Source organism: Phragmites australis, chromosome 22, assembly GCF_958298935.1.
Source record: "Phragmites australis chromosome 22, lpPhrAust1.1, whole genome shotgun sequence".
Taxonomy (NCBI): Eukaryota; Viridiplantae; Streptophyta; class Magnoliopsida; order Poales; family Poaceae; genus Phragmites; species Phragmites australis.
In genome coordinates, this window is record NC_084942.1 from 592,455 (window position 1) to 609,225 (window position 16,771).

At 44.3% G+C, this 16,771-nt stretch overlaps 2 protein-coding genes and 1 long non-coding RNA gene across 3 annotated transcripts; 2 read left to right on the top strand and 1 right to left on the bottom strand.

Moving 5' to 3' along the window:
* Nucleotides 1–4,222: 4,222 nt before the first annotated feature.
* On the top strand, nt 4,223–10,434 carry LOC133904233 (laccase-23-like). Its single transcript, XM_062345691.1, has 4 exons — nt 4,223–4,551; nt 4,637–5,042; nt 8,947–9,075; nt 9,158–10,434. The coding sequence occupies exons 1-4, from the start codon at nt 4,420–4,422 to the stop codon at nt 10,219–10,221; spliced, it is 1,731 nt and encodes a 576-aa protein (XP_062201675.1). The 5' UTR covers nt 4,223–4,419; the 3' UTR covers nt 10,222–10,434.
* A 101-nt stretch (nt 10,435–10,535) lies between these two features.
* LOC133904234 (uncharacterized) lies at nt 10,536–12,180 on the bottom strand. Its single transcript, XR_009907440.1, has 2 exons — nt 12,048–12,180; nt 10,536–11,041 (listed from the first exon to the last, which is right to left on the bottom strand). It is a non-coding gene; the product is annotated as an uncharacterized LOC133904234 (long non-coding RNA).
* Nucleotides 12,181–13,179: 999 nt separating this feature from the next.
* Nucleotides 13,180–16,679, top strand: LOC133905231 (uncharacterized). The gene is made up of 3 exons (XM_062346966.1): nt 13,180–14,048; nt 15,413–15,488; nt 16,189–16,679. Exons 1-2 carry the CDS (start codon nt 13,272–13,274, stop codon nt 15,458–15,460), a joined length of 825 nt encoding a protein of 274 aa, XP_062202950.1. The 5' UTR covers nt 13,180–13,271; the 3' UTR covers nt 15,461–15,488; nt 16,189–16,679.
* The last annotated feature ends 92 nt before the right edge of the window (nt 16,680–16,771 follow it).

Sequence of the window (16,771 nt, forward strand, 5' to 3'; positions counted from 1 at the left end):
CAATCACTATGATCATTTGTCTAGATAATTGAAAGTGCATCTAACCCCTATATTTGGTTTTGGTAATTAATGACAATACCTATGGATTAACAATGGTGTTGAGTTTGTTAGTAGGTTGTTTCATAGGTGATGCATGGATGAGAGATATGCATGAGCTCTAGTTAAATGGGGAGATTGAAAATACATCAAGATGAATAAGCTCTAGGTGATGCTCGTAAATGCCACGAGTTCAAAGAATTGCATCAAACGTCATTGAGATTTTAGTGATGCTCATAAAAAGAAGAAGAAGCTCAATAAAATTAGCAATAAGTTTGAAGGCTAAGTTACTTGTGGAGATCAAGTAACTAAAGGTATGACTTGTTAATAGAGTTTTATGGACTAACCCGTGTGCTATGTGTTTAAGAATGAGTGGGGTTAGATTCTATATGAAGATTGACAATATGTATGAAGGCTAATAAGTTACTTGTGGAGATCAAGTAACTTAAGGTATAAATGTTGTCATTTAGGTTTTATGGACTAACCCATGTGCTTTGTGCTTGAGAGTGAGTTGGGGTTAGGATCCATAAGAAGGCATAAGTTGAATTGAAATCATATATGCCAAGAGTGAAGAACAAGAGTGGACTCCATATTTGATAAAATGAATTCCTTGAAGATGTTGAATACAAAGTGGTTTTCTATGGTAAGACGGTGAAGGGCAAGCAAGACTCGGCTGCGATGGACCATCCTTGGTGAAAGGCAAGCAAATGGCTTGGCGCCGAAGGACCAAGATGGTGGTGAAGAGCGAGTGAAGGCTTTGCGCCGATGAACCGTGCAAGGCCATTGAAAGCTATGGATGATTCACATCAATCATATGAAGAATCAAGAAGAGATAGAGTGAAGAATATATGAAAGTTGGCAACCCTCAAGGTTTGAAAGAAAGAAGCGGTACTTGAAAGTTTTCAAATGCTCAAAATGGTTCAAACGAGTTTTATCTTTGAATTTGAGTATAGGTATGCCACACTATTAAGAGGGTGCAACGTGAGCTAATTGTCGCGTCTCAGTGCTCAAGAGTTCCCAACCAAACCTAAAGTGAGAGTTTCTTGTTAAGAGTCAAAAGCGGAAAGTGTGAAAGTGTTCAAAATAGGTTTTAGAGTGTTCCTAATTTGATACTATGTGTTTTAGGTCATGAATTCAGTTGGGATGTGTAGCCCTCTGAATAAGCTTTCTATACAGTCCAAAATCATCGAAATCAGACTCCGAGATCAAAAGTTATCGCCGTTTTTCGGAGGTCAGCTGTGCTGTGCTCGGAGACTCCGGTGAAGTCCAGATACTCCGGTACCTGGAGTGTTCGGAGACTCCGGGAAGTCTCTGGGGCTGTTTTCTGTGTTAAGTGCCGACCGGAGACTCCGGTGTAGGCTGGATACTCCGGTAAAGTCCAGAAAAGAGCCTAACGGCTAGTTCTGACACAGTTCTGTGACCGTTCTGACACCGTTTTGGATTTTAGGCTGAAGACTCCGGTGTTCACCGGATACTCCGGGGTAGGTGTGTCAGAACAGTAACGGCTAGTTGTTTGAAGTGGGCTATTTATATCCCACTCATCCCATCCTTTGGGGCTGCTGCAAGGGCACGAAAAGAACACTAGTGCCAAAAGAACTCCTTCCCACTCCAATCTAGTGTGTGATTTGAGAAGAAAAGATAGTTTGGTTGTGATATTGGAAGATTGAGTGTATGTGAGCTAAAATCCAATCTTGAGCACTTGAGTTCTTGATAAGAAATTCTCGAAGTATTTGTTACTCTTGGAGGTGAAGCCTCCTAGCCAGCTAGGTGTCGCCGATGAGCTCCCGTGCTTGTGGTGAGCCGCGGGAAAGTTTGTGAAGGGCTCGATTTCGCCTCCGCAAGGGAAGAAATCAAGAGTGGATCGAGGAAAGCGGTTGAAAGAGACCCAGCTCGTTGGAGCTTCCTCAACGGAGACGTAGGATTCACGGTGGTGAATCCGAACTTCGGGAAATAAATCTTGTGTCTCCTCTCTTGTTTCTTTACTTTTAAGTTCTTGCTCAAATCTTTGTGCATATTGCTCGATCTACTTATTTGTGTGTATTTGAGTGTAGGTTCTCTATGAATCTACTTGGAATCATCTCCGGAAAAATACGACATCACTTGATTTGAGCTAGAACTCTCTATCCATCCCTTTTATTCAGTTTCGAGCTCTGTTCTGTATAGAAACCGGAGAATCTGGACTTCACCGGAGTTTCCGGACCTGTACAACCCGGAGACTCCGATCTTCACGGGATTATCGGATGAACAGTAATTTCAGGTATATGAACAGTGCTCTCAGCCTTTTCCAATTTAAGTTTTATTGCATATCTCTCGCTAGATTAGAGTAATTTTTGTCTCCTTAGGATTGTAATTTTCACACTTATTTAGGGTGATTATTCACTAGTTGAGCCTAGCATATTTAAGTTTTTCACTTGTGAAAAACCCGTTAGTTTATATTCCGCTGCAAGTTTAGGTCAACGGTAAAAGAGATGAATGAATTAGATTTGTTCCATAAATTCTGATTTGATAAAATGGGATGGATTTTTGTACAATCTTGTAGATCTCTTCACAAGCTTTCCATAGATTCTAAAATCATCAAAACCGGATCTCCAAGCGAAAAGTTATACCCAAAATATATATTGTTGTTTCTGCTGAAATTATACACGCCGGATATTCCAGCGCTCACAAAGAAAAAGCTTCGGTGTTCACAAAAATACTCCGGTATTCACAAAGAAAATACTCTGTCGTTCACAAAAAGTTTGCAGCAAAATCTAATACACGCCGAATGTTTTGGCGTTCACAAAAATGAACATGCTAGACTATTTTTTTCAGAGGGGTTGTAAATGGCTCGGTTGGCATCGTATGCATGTAGGATGTTCTGACGTTCAGAGAGGACATCACGCCAGACCTTCTAGCATTCACAAGAAAGAAAGTGGATTTCCAACGGCTAGTTCGTAGAGAGTACAAGCCGGATGATTCAATGCTTGTAATGTTGCACACGCTAGACCTTCCGGTGAGTATAACGAAATGCGACCTTTCGGTGAGTATAACGAAATGCGATGAGATAAGAGAGGGGCTACTGTGGCGAAGAGATAAGGTAGAGAATGAGTGGCTGAGAGAGAAAGAGCCAGACATAAGCCCTCGAGCTAAAACTAGGAGCTATCAAAATTTTAGATCCGTTCAAGATTATTAGTGTCGGCTCATAATACGAACCAAGTATCAGTGTCGGTTTATGATTACGAGCTAGCACTGCTGACCCGGTGCGGATGGTCAGTTATGTTGTAGTGATAGAAATATTTTATGGTGAGACAGTGACTTATACTGCCATGTAAATTTGGCAACTCAAGTTCAAGTACTCGTACCAACGCAAAGACTCAGTTAGTTATGCTGAGGAAGCATATATGGATTCATGCAGCGTTTAATTTAATAGTCAAAACGAAGAAAGGAAGTTGTTAGAGTAAGCATGAACTCCTTGTTGTCACGCACCTTTATATGTGAAAAAGCTCATGCAGGTACAGCATTAGGAATGAAGCCTTTGATTCTAAAGAAAATAAAACAAAAGCTATGGATTTTTCTTGGCAATGAGGAAACATTTGCGGGACTTGTGGCTCCACCGGCTATTATTCCTTAATTCGTGTACAATGACTGCCCTACTGGAAACATGCTCAGCATGATTTGACATAAAGAACCATGTGATGCAAAATGATAATTCTAAGATGCTAGTTGCAGACAGCTTGGATATTTATTTAATTTCTGATGACTTATATTACTTGTGATGGAAGCATGATCACAGAAGTTGTGATGGACGATCCATGAGAAGTAACGGACATATATATTGATTAAGTGAAGTTGTTTTTATCTTGTTCGACCTTTGATCATTGTGTGTCTCATGCACTGGGTTTTTTGCTTTTTAGATTGTGGATATGTTCATCTTAGTTAGTAGATATTAGAGGTAAACTCTTGTTCGCTCCAACGAGAGTTAATAAAGCTCTCTTCTTCAAATAAATAAATAAAGCTAAGCTCGCAGAGAAAGCAAATGCGAGTGAAATATATAGCTAGGGCAGGCATGTAACGTGAGTTTGAAACAGGCCATGCATTCACCAGAAGATGGAATCGATTAAAGACGTACTGTACCTAACCATGCGAACCACAAAACCACCGACCCTTGTCTACCTCCTATATATCTCTGTAGCTGTAGCTGTAGCTGTAGCGAGCAACCATCTTTTTCTTTTGTACGTGATCTTTATCGATTTCATGGATCCTGGACTAGCTGCCCCTGCCCCTATATAACCAAAACCACCCAGCATTGTTTTGTTGCGCACAACTACTATACGGCCTTGCAAGAGTCATCAGTAGAGCTGAGCTCGCTAGCTACTGGGCAATTAATCAGAGTTCCAGCAGAAAATGCAGATCACATTGGGCATGTCAAGCTCGAGCGGCTCTTGGTTCTCCTCCTCCCTGCTCTTCATGATCAGCCTGCTTGCTCTCCTCTGCAGCTCCCTCACCGTTGCCAAGGAGCAGTACCATGAGTTTGCGGTGGTTAACTTATAGATTCCATATGTATATACTGCGGCACTGCATGCAGATTATGTTGATCTGTCTGATGATGGATCATCTGCAGATCCAGGAGGCGCCAGTGAAGAGGCTGTGCAAGATGCAGAACGTGATGACGGTGAACGGGCAGTTCCCGGGGCCGGCGGTGGAGGTGAGCGAAGGCGACTCCCTGGTCGTGAGGGTGATCAACCGGGGCAGCTACAACGTGACGGTGCACTGGCACGGGGTGCGGCAGATGCGGACGGGGTGGTCGGACGGCCCCGAGTACGTGACGCAGTGCCCCATACGGCCGGGGCAGAGCTACAGCTACAGGTTCACCGTCCAGGCGCAGGAGGGCACGCTGTGGTGGCACGCCCACAGCTCCTGGCTCCGGGCCACCGTCTACGGCGCCCTCATCATCCGTCCCCGCGCCGGCGTCCCCTACCCCTTCAACGACGGCAAGCCGCCCGCCAGGGAGATCCCCATCCTGCTCGGTACGTACGTCACCTCGTCGCGCCATCATGCATGCTTCACTCACTTGGATTAATTGTTTTGCCACAAGACACCGCGTTGGACTAGCTAGTAGCGGCATATATATAGAGAGGCACATATTTATATACTAGCTAACAAAATATATACGAATACAGAGAGTGATGTCATAGTTTGATTTCAGATAGAATTGAAAAGAAAAAAAAGATTATCTGCTAATTTTTTTACTAATTATTCATTTATTTTTATTAATAAAACGAGTTTTATATCCGTAGCCGGTAACGAGGCGGGAAGACTGGAGAATGTTAGTGAATGACAAAAGTTGATGAATTATTCGAATTTTATAATTTTTTATTAGATAAAAAAAAAGTAGAGAAAGAAGTGATACGAGAATTAACTTGTGTTTTATATAGTAAAGATAAGTGCTTTGAGGCGCTTACCGATATAACATACGATCAAGCATGTAGTACTACTGGATAGCATACACTCAATCTTATCATACGTACCAAGGATGACATGAGGTGCTGCCTAATTTTTTTGCGGCATTTGCATAACAATACAATGGCTCAGTATATATTATATCTATCTCATCATGATCTGGTAGTTTGGTCATGCTTATACGACAAATACTAGCTAGGTTGCCCGACCAATACAGATGCCGTTAGTATATATATGTATGCTAGCTAGATGCTCGAGATGCTTCGTCCAATCGCATACAGGTCAAAAGGTTTACACAAATTTGTACTCACGCTCCCCTTAATTTCTTCACAAAATTAACAAGCACAGCTTACCTTGTAGAATGGGGCACGACAGAAATTAATGAACTTAGCGAAGCAGTGATTGGCCGGCAGATTTGAAGTGTGGGCCAAAGAGATGATTAGTGTTACTTTTCCCCTTTTCGCGCATGTTAACTCATGTTATCATTGTCCTAGTCATTCTGTTGGTTGGTTAGTTGGTTGGTACCAGCTTTCATTGCTCGGTAGCTTACCCCTACATCTGCATGCATTAGAGTCAAACATGGAATCTTTATTTTTCAATATTTCTAAAAGTACATGATCATTCTAAAATATTGTATATTTATATTACCTTCCTTTGTTAGTTGAGCGACAACAAGATATCGTACAACCGACGATACCTTTTAAAAAATAAAAATAAAATAAAAACATTATGTTCTATTGTTCTCAAAATTCAAAACACTATCAAAATAGTTATGAAAATTTTTAAATAAAATGTATGTCGTAGAGGATACTATGATTTATCTTTAAAAAAAAGTTTAGACAAAAATATGATTTTTACAATGAGAAAAAAGAGATAAATTTCAAATGAAATTTATCTTTTTTTTGTTTCTTATTGTCAAAGTATTGGTTTGATTTGAAATTGTGTACAATGAAATTTGTCTTTTTTTATTTATCATTGTATAAATCATTTTTTCTTTATTTTTTAGAGTTAGATCATAGTATCTGCTACAACATATATTTTTTCATAATTTTTTATGAATATTTTGATAGGTTTTAATATTTTAAGAGAATAGGATGTAGTGTTTTTTATTTTTTTAAAAGTGTTGTTTGTTGAATGGACGACACCTGATTATCACTCAAAAATAGGCAAATGTAGGCTAGATGCATAATATTTTAAAATAGCCATATATTTTTGCAAATACTAAAAAATAAAAATATAAAAAAGAGGGGCCAAGCTGGCCGCCCATGATCGCCGACCACCAGGCAAATTTGCGGAGGGAGCACACCTAAACAAAACAGTATCATACAACGAAGCTTAGAATACACAGCAAGACCAGAGCCCAGCATTCTATTACAAGTGATGTCATGCTTATCACTGACTATGTTCCCCGCGTTGATGGCGTGGTTGCTTTCTTCACCTTCATCATCGCCCTCTTTTACCTCATGCTTCCTCTCCTCCCTCGTGTCCTCCTCGTCCCCGTTCTATGGTTTCTCCCCATAAGATGACAATAAGAACGTAGGTGCCGCATCGACTAGCTTCACCAGCTAGTCGGTGAATGTCAATGATTAGTAAAATTGATTACGAATATTGGTATAAAATAGAAATATATATGATCTCAATGTGCGTATATATCAAAAATAGAGAAATGAGATTTTACGTCACTATCCTAAACTGATGACAAGCGGATCTCTGTAATACATCGCAGCAGTCGGACCATAAGGAAGATCACAAACTAGAGAAAAAACACATGGCTCTTTCTCCCCATCAGACGACAACAAGAACGTCTGATTAGTAAAATTGATCATACAAATACTATTATAAAATAGAAATACATATGATCTCATCGTTTGTATCAAAAATGGAGATATGAGATTTTACGTCCAATAATCGGCGTATGTCAATGATTAGTAAAATTGATCATACAAATACTTGTATAAAATAGAAATACATATGGTCTTATCGTGCGTATCAAAGATGGAGATATGAGATTTTACGTCACTATCCCAAACTGATGACAAGCGGACCCCTGTCATACATCGCAGCAGTCGGACCGTAAGAGAGACCACAAACTAGAGAAAAAACACATGGGTCCTGTAGCGCAAAACTGAGACGCCAAACAAGAAACAGGCGTGACGCAGCCAACAAAAGCAGGCCATCGCGCGCAGCACACGCGAACAGGCAATGCGAACTCACAATGCACACCCCGGCAAACCGCAACAACCACGACCCAACCAACATATGACAAATGGGTCGCCCCAGGTTCTAAAACACTGACAAGAAATGTCTCATCATTTGGGCTAAATCATGGAGACAGAAATTGATCATGCATGATGCATTTCGTGTGATGTGAGATTCTTCTTCTTGAGAATTGCTGGTATGAGTCATGACACCGGCTATTGGGCCCAACACCTCGCGTGCAGCACAGCGTGCTCAGCTCCCTGTATTTTTCTCAGCACAAATAACATCAGCTTTCACATGTCATAAAGTTTATAGTTGGTTCTGAAACATTCCAAAAGACAAACAAAACCTTCAAAAAAAAAAGCCAAACCAAAACATCACCAGAGGGAGAAAACTAGTTTCATAGTTGTCTGTTGTCTTCCTTTGGAGCCAGAATATCTTCAGTTGACTCAAAGAAAATTCCCTCAAAAGATTTCGTACTATATTAATCATTAACCTATAGGGCTTTATTTATTTATAGTGTACGACTTATGAATTTGCATAATCAAAATCGCATCGTTGAATTTAGCCGCTTCTTTGGGCTGTTATCGTGGCCCACAATCCACAATAGGCCTAACGTGCATGCACTGCATGTTTGCTTTACCAACCTAGGTGTTGAATAGATGGACTAGTCCTTTAGAAGAAAAAGTTAAGCACATGCTATTATATTTTTATTTGTCACCTATTTTTAATCAGAATCATGGTTGCTACAATGTTTCAAAGGATGTTGAAGTTACATAAATCCTTACTAAAAAATGGTATAGCAAGTCAGTCGATTGCATCGGAGCTTTGACAAAGAATTCCATGGATATACCATATGAAACAGAGCATATTGCAGTGTATTTTTCTAGTGACTAAGAGTCTCTTTGGAATGTAGGATTAAAAAATGTAGGAATAGAAAAACATAGAATTGGAGTTAGCTGGTACTTGCAATCCTACATGAATCTAAAATGCAAGAAAACTTTCAATGGACCGTTTTGATGCAATACAGGAATGAGAGGAGAGAGATAGAATTAAAAAAAACTATGAGATTGGACCTCATGCTAGAAATCCTCTAATGGAATAAGTCATTTCATACTTCATAGGAATTCAAAGAGGTCCAATCCTTTGTTTCAAAGAGATCCATAGGATTTTTTTCCTATACAATTAAAATCCTTTAAAATTCCTCTATTTTTACTATGTTCAAAAGGGGCCTAAAATTTGTTTGGTATTGGAACAATGTGGTGGGAACAGGGGAGTGGTGGGACATGAACCCCATCGACGTCGTCCGCGCGGCCACCCGCACCGGCGCCGCGCCCAACATCTCCGACGCCATCACCGTCAACGGCCAGCCCGGCGACCTCTACAAGTGCTCCTCCACAGGTAATGATGGAGCGCATCACCATCTGCTTTGCTTGGGTCATAAGCGTGAATGAATGATCGATGTTGGACAACCTGCCTACAGACACGACGACGTTCCCGGTGAAGTCCGGCGAGACCAACCTACTGCGGTTCATCAACGCGGCGCTCAACACGGAGCTCTTCGTCTCCCTCGCCGGCCACACCATGACCGTCGTCGGCGTTGACGCCTCCTACACCAAGCCCTACGCCACCTCCGTCCTCATGATCGCGCCCGGCCAGACCACCGACGTCCTCGTCACCTTCGACCAGCCCCCCGCCCGTTACTACCTCGCCGCCCGCGCCTACGCCAGCGCCCAGGGCGTCCCCTTCGACAACACCACCACCACCGCCATCTTCGACTACGGCGCCACCTCTAGCAGCAGCCCCGCGATGCCGACCCTCCCGGCCTACAACGACACCGCCACGGCCGCCACGTTCACGACCAGCCTGCGCGGCCTCCGCAAGGCGGAGCTCCCCTCGCAAGTCGACGAGAGCCTCTTCTTCACCGTCGGCGTGGGCCTCTTCAACTGCTCCAGGAACCAGAACTGCGGCGGTCCCAACAACACGCGGTTCGCGGCGAGCATCAACAACGTCTCCTTCGTGCTCCCGTCCACCGTCTCCATCCTCCAGGCGCACTACCACGACGCGCCCGGCGTCTTCACCGACGACTTCCCCGCCAACCCGCCGGTGCAGTTCGACTACACGGCGCAGAACGTCAGCCGCGCGCTCTGGCAGCCCGTGCCGGGCACCAAGGTCTACAAGCTCAAGTACGGCTCCGTCGTGCAGCTCGTGCTCCAGGGCACCAACATCTTCGCGGCCGAGAACCACCCCATCCACATCCACGGCTACGACTTCTACATCCTCGCCGAGGGCTCCGGCAACTTCAACGCCACCACTGACACCGCCAAGTTCAACCTCGAAGACCCGCCGATGAGGAACACGGTCGGCGTGCCGGTGAACGGGTGGGCCGTTATCCGGTTCGTCGCCGACAACCCGGGGGTGTGGCTGATGCACTGCCATCTGGACGTGCACATCACCTGGGGTCTTGCAATGGCGTTCCTGGTGGAGGATGGTGTTGGGGAGCTGCAGTCTCTGGAGGCACCTCCACCAGACCTGCCACTCTGCTGAACTCAAAGGATCAAATTAAGCATTAACACTTGCAGTTTTAAGTTTTGGACATTGGCTTACCTTATGCTGATTATTTGGAATATTTTTATGTACCAATTCAAACTTGTTACCACAGCCAGACTAGCTGTCTGCATTTGATTCATCAAGAAACATTCTCTTCGATGTAATTCAGATATATTGAAACAATGAGCAACTTGCGATGTAATTCAGATATACGGAAACAATGAGCAACTTGCAACAGCACTTCCTAAATTCTCAAGCTAACATAAAGATTGAGCGCTACACAGAAGCATTACAAAGTGCAGAAGGAAGTCGAATAACCACTACAAGTGCATTGAAGTATCTAACTGCTGCTCGTCGCATAACACTTCTTAAGCAAAAATAAAAAATGTTTACAAAAGGTCTAACTAATTTGCTAGTACAACAGCTGAGAAACTGGTCTTCTACCTCCTACCTACCTTCTACAGAGTACACAATATTCACAACAAACATGCATATCCTATTGATCAAAGCTCAGATGACATATCATTATGGACCGGAAGTACATTGGATTTAGCTCGTGGATATCAAGAATTGAATCAAGCCACAAATTTCAGGCAGCGAGTATCAATAACTTGACAGCGGCGTGAACAGAACCATGTCCCACACCTCACGCCGTCACGCGTGTGTAGTTTACAGAACATGATTGTGAGCTATCATAGAACCCTTCTATTTGCCTCTTGTAGCACACCCATGAATGATCTTGCTGCCCTCTTCTCCAAAGCTTTCCCTTGCCTCGCCTTGCGTTTCATATTCTTGGACTGCTTCTTTTACATGAGAACTGCAGAAAGGCAAATAAAACACCACATGTCAACGATATTCAACATTTGAAGTGTCAAAATAAGCAGGTGAATGCAATATTTATACAGAATTGACGAATCCAGACAAAAGAAGGTATATAATACTAGAGTGTTGAACTTAAACACAACTAAAATATATCTAATTTGACTGGCTTTGAAGGCGTTATAGAGGCCATACTCTAATCAACTCATGCATAATTTGGGTTCCTGTTCATCTAATAGAGAGGAACATGCTTTTCAAAGGACAGTTGTTCCGAAGATCATTTGAGCCTTACACATCAATCTGCTTTCAAGAAACAGAAATACTGTTGGACTGTAGTCTAGGCCCAAGAGGCACATGTATGTAATATATGTGTGTATCCAAACAGTGTCAGTGAAGTATTCCAGAAATTTCTCCAAACCGATCTCTACATGGGTGTCAGAGCTAGGCTGAGGAGGCGATCTCCGGCGGTTGCGCGGGGTGGTTCGACGACGAGCTGGGTGACGGCGCGCGTGCAGGCCAGGTGCTGCGATTTGTGTTGGTGGTGGTTGAGAGAGAGAGAGAGAGGAGGAGGAGGATTGAGGAGTGAGGGCACCCGATTGGAGCAGGAGCTGGAGGTCTCGTGTGAACACTCCTGCAAGGAGGAGGTACTGCTTCGGCAGGTGACGGGGAACGGCCGGCTGCTAATCAACATAACTTGATACCAAACACAGATACAAATTCACATGGCGAGATATACTACCAGGGTAGGTGGCGCCATCCACATTTGTGAGTGGCCTATCATATCGATCATCGATGAAGCAAATGGATGCAAATTCCGTGAACAAAACGTACGCACGCAAGCAGATCCAACACAAGCAGCAAACAAATTAAGAAGTTGTGCAGGAGAGGAGACACAACGCCGATGCCAAAGCAAGAGAATGAACTGGATGGAGAATAATCTGAGGAAAAAGTGCTATTCCAGTTGTGCAGGAAGAAGCAACTCCTAGTGCAAGGGTGGTCTTAACTGAGAGCTGAGTAGCTCTTCTTCCGGAATCGAAAATCTGTAAAATGCTGGGCTGTTTTTGTTGCCTGGATTGATGGTGCGAAACTGAACGAGATGAGAATTCCGTGGATGGATATTTCTTACTTGGTAGCCCTGTCATGTTTATTTGACTTTTGTCCGTTGGCCTTTGGCCTTTGCCTTTTTATTCTCGGCCGTTTACTGAAGCAGCATCGTGTGTGTGTTTTCTTTGCCCAAGAAACTCGTGATGATTTGTGAGGTGTGAGGCCCATTGTTGATGAGGAAATTGATAATTTGATATTAAAAGGTTGGGCCCGATAAATTATTAGTACTCTAAAATTTGGTTTTGACAAATTACCCCTTAAAAATAAGCCCTATTGATTTTTTGCCATTATGAAAAACTCTACCTATAGTCCTACTCGACACCTTTTTCTCCTCTCCACTTGGCGCGACATCTAAGAACTCGTCAAATTTAGGGGTCAGGAACCGGTTTCCCACATGCATGCACGAAAGGTAGCCCTCGCTCCTCGCTAGATAACTCAGTTGTCATGCCACTGATGCCACCGGGCATGCCATGGTATGAGAATGGCGGCGCATAGTGGGGGTGGTTGCCAGCGGCGGCGATAGTAGCAGCGAGACACGTGAGGTCGTCGGCGTCACCAGCGGTGGAGCCCTAGGGCTGGGAGCAGGAACTGGCGGCGCTGCCCATCATTCTTGCGATGGAAGTTGCGGTGGCAGCCGCAGGCCACACACTTGAGCGTGTCGTCCCCTGCGCCATCACTGGGCAACTCCCCACATCCGTCTACAATGTGCCCACTCAACGCCGTCGCATGATTCCCTGGGGTCGACGAGGCAGCCAGCGTCCTAGGCACGATAGCGTGGAGCTGTTGTCCATCTCATCATCAGAGATGAGAGGAAGAAGCTGACAGATGGGACTAAGTGCAGAATTGTTAAGTGACAATAAATCAAAGGCTTATTTTTACAGTGATAATTTGTCGAAGTGATAATTTATTGAAACCTAGCCTTTTAAATGTCAAATTATCAATTTCCTTCTTATTCTTTCCATACGATGGTCTCAGATGTTATTTGTTTGTTTTTGTTGTCATTACAATAGAACAGAGATGGTAAAAATCTTGATTTTGGTCAGCGCCGCGCTGCATTTCAGTGAAGAAGAAGAAGAGGAGGAAGTGAACAGAACAGATCTTGGCCAGTACCACCACCGAATCCGATGGACGCTCCGGCGGTGGCCAAGATCTCCATCTCCGGCGCCGCCCTCGCCGCGCTCCTACACCGCTGCGCGGCCGCCAACGGCGACTGCGACGGCCTCCTATTTGGCCGCGCCTCCCGCCTCCCCGCGCCGCCCCCCTCTCTCTCCGACTACGACGACCACGCCGCTGCCCCGCCCGCCCCCGCCCTGACCATATCCATCTCCGGCCACTCCTCCGTCTCCCACCCCTCCTTCCTCTCCGACCCCCTCGGCCGCTTCCAGCCCCGCTCCGCCCCCGAACCCGTCGGTTTCTTCTCCTCCCGCCGCCGCACCCCACTCCGCCCCTCCATGCGCGAGCTCGCCCTCGCCCACTCCCTCTCCAAAACCCTAGCCCCCACCCACCCCCTCCTCTTCCTCCTCGTCTCACCCTCCTTCTCCCCCGACCTCTCCACCCACTCCTACGACTACCGCGCCTTCCTCCTCACCGGCTCCCGCCTCGTCCCAGCCTCGCTCCACGTCGTCAACGTCGGCCCCGGCTTCCGGGACCAGTACCACTCCTTCTCCGCGGAGTCTGCCATGCCCTGCCTGCCGCCGCATCAGCCATCGTCGCCGGCGGCTGGAGAACAGAAGGCGCTGGATGAAATGGTGGATGGGTTTGGGATCGGGAGGCTGCAAGGCGTCGTGGGCTCTGCGGCAGGGCAGGCAGCGGAGATGGATGACATGTATGCAGGGATGCTTAGGAGGCTGGAGAAGCTCGCCAGGGAGGTGGAGAAGAGCAATCTCCGTGTGCTCGAACAGGTTGCCTTTTCATTCTGCAATTCATATCTCTCTACTCTTGTTGTTCATACAGTGACACCATGCAGATCCGCGGATATGAGTAATTGGTTTGTTTCTTAAGCTGCCTAGTGGTAGAATTGTTCAAGGTTGAACAGATAGAGTTAGAATCTGTTGTTGTTTAGGGAAGAAGGGTTCTTGGCTTCTTGTATTGTGGTCGATGCGGCCTGCTTATATACGTCTTGCTTAGTTGCTTAGGTCTGTGTTTGAAAATGATCAATTCAGTTTGATTGTAACTATAATCCATGTTTGCAGTTTCCTAAACTGGCAAGTAACGACAGAGGCCGGTGTTGGGTTCCCCTCAGCATTCATGGCAGATTGCTTGAAATCTTCCATGCACTCTTTGAATTTTCAAACTAGTTGCATAAATTAGTATCATAACGGGCTAAATGGGCACTATCTATTGATAACTCTTGGAATTTTGATAACTTACTAAGTCACATCAGATGGGCATTAGGGATCTGTAATTATTTTATTTCGATGGCCTTAATGTGTTGAGATTGTGTTTCACGTGTGAGGGAAGAAAATGCCATCTGCTGGAGTGAAATATTCTTTTCAAAGCAGGCTAATTAGAATTCAAGAGCAGTGCTCGTATTCATCATGCACCAATGTTTGTCACCTAACAATGGCAAAGAAAATGAACAATTAAGAACAAATAAGGGGAAAAGGAAACACGAATCTCAGTTCCAACACCCCAACACAAATTTCCCATAATGCAGTAGCAAGTCATTGCTTGGCTTGGGTATAGAGGTAATGAATAGGGTTGGGCCAGCTCGGGGTCTGCCAATGTTAGTGCCTGGGAAGATGGTTCGTGCGGGTGGCGCCATAAATGTATTGGTGAGGTGGTGGCAATTGGAGTTTTGGCAAACAACACTGGAGAGGCTTCAGGCCTACAGCTTTTTCTTCTTCATGGCAAGCAAAGGCAGTAGATGGTGAGTGGGAGAAAGAGAGATCGGGAAAAGTGATGGTGGGCTTGGTTATTTGGTTTCAGACTCTTACGTGTAGCTATTTGAATGGTTTGTTACATTATCGCTGTGTACATTCAGGTCCCTGTGAAAATTACGCCATAAGCTGGGCTTCGTAGGGTCCCATAAGTTGGCAGGAGTCAAGGCCTAAATTACCGCAAGTGCGTAGTCTCTCTTATAGATTGTTATTGGAATGGCTTTCTCTGAAAAGATTAATCCTCTGTTGCATCAAAAAGTTTAAGCTCTTAACCTCTTATTAGAAATTGTTGTTTGTTTTGTCCCCTTCCTCAGTTACTGCTCACTCTATTCGTCAATTGCTTTCTGAAGTTGATACCAGTATCTTTTGTTCATATTATTTTGCAGGAGAACCGGAACCTGCTGCTGAGGTCCAGATACGCGGGACTGGAATAGGACCAAAGCGTTTTTTGGTCTTAGCAAGGTATGTATCCTGAATAGGGGGTTCGTTTAGTATCTGATTCAGATTTGTAATGACTAGAAATGTTCTTCATTCTTAGGACCAAGTTTTACTCCCATGTTGGTAATTTCATTTTCGCTCAGCCACCTACTGTTTTGTGATTGATTGCTTTTGTTGTTACAGTAATCGAATCATTTCTGAAGCTATCCGTATTTAAAACTGACAAGTTTCTGATCTTGACTCCACTTCCTATCTAACTTTCTTAGTTCAGTTGCACTGTTGTTCCTATCTAACTTCCTTAGTTCAGTTGCACTATTGTTTTACTTGTGCGGAGTTTGTCCTCCTGCAGTTGTAACGTTCCCGTATTCAATATCAATACTTCTAGCAGGTGCTGTCAGTCGTGTTAAGGGTTGATTCAGTAAAGCCATGCAATCCATCATGAGATTCTAGCTCGTTTACTTATGTGCTAGTTGTGCAACTAGCTATCTATTCCATAGGAGAAGCAAAATTGGTCGTAATACACAGACCAAGAGCGTTTGTTTTGAGATACGATGCATTGGAAAACAAAACCCTGTCATGTGCTCTGCAGTCTGGATTCATTGGCGTTAGTAGTAGTACTGGAAAGAAAGCTTTTGTTAACTACTTGATATTTTGTTTGCATCTTGTGTACTCTGTGTATGTTTAGTATCATGTGCGCTGATCATTGTTTTCAAATCATTTGCAGTGGCATTTAGCTGCGCAATATGTCAGAGGGTTTCAAGTTGGGACTTCACTTGAGGTATGCATAGGAAGGGATGGTGAGAGTCAACAAGAGCATGCGTTTGTTTGGAAGAAGGTGCATGGTGTGAGGATTGGATGATAAGAGACGATGAGTGCAACCAACTGTATAGTGTAGGTGCAAGATGAGAGAGACGAGGGTGGTATGGAAGTGCAGCCAGCGGTCGTCGTGTTGTCTGGTATGCGATGGAGCAGGTTGCTTTGCTTTGCGTCATCATTTCATCATCCTTGTTGAACTCGATCAGTCTGTATTGGAAAAGAGCTTGCTACTCTTGTGCTGTTTTTTTTTTGTTTTTTTTTATAATCTCCCTTTGACAGAAGCAAGTTTTAACTTAATTATCCAGAATATGATGATGATGACAATGATGTTTGAGAGGAGGAGAGGAGAGGTGAGGAGTCTAATAATAATAAGTATAATGTGTCCATTGTGATGGTGAAGACTTGGGCATGTAATTTTGATCTTTTGCCTGGTGCGGTGCGTTGCGTACCGAGGTGGGGTGGTACTGGCACTGGTACCTCCCTGGCCAACG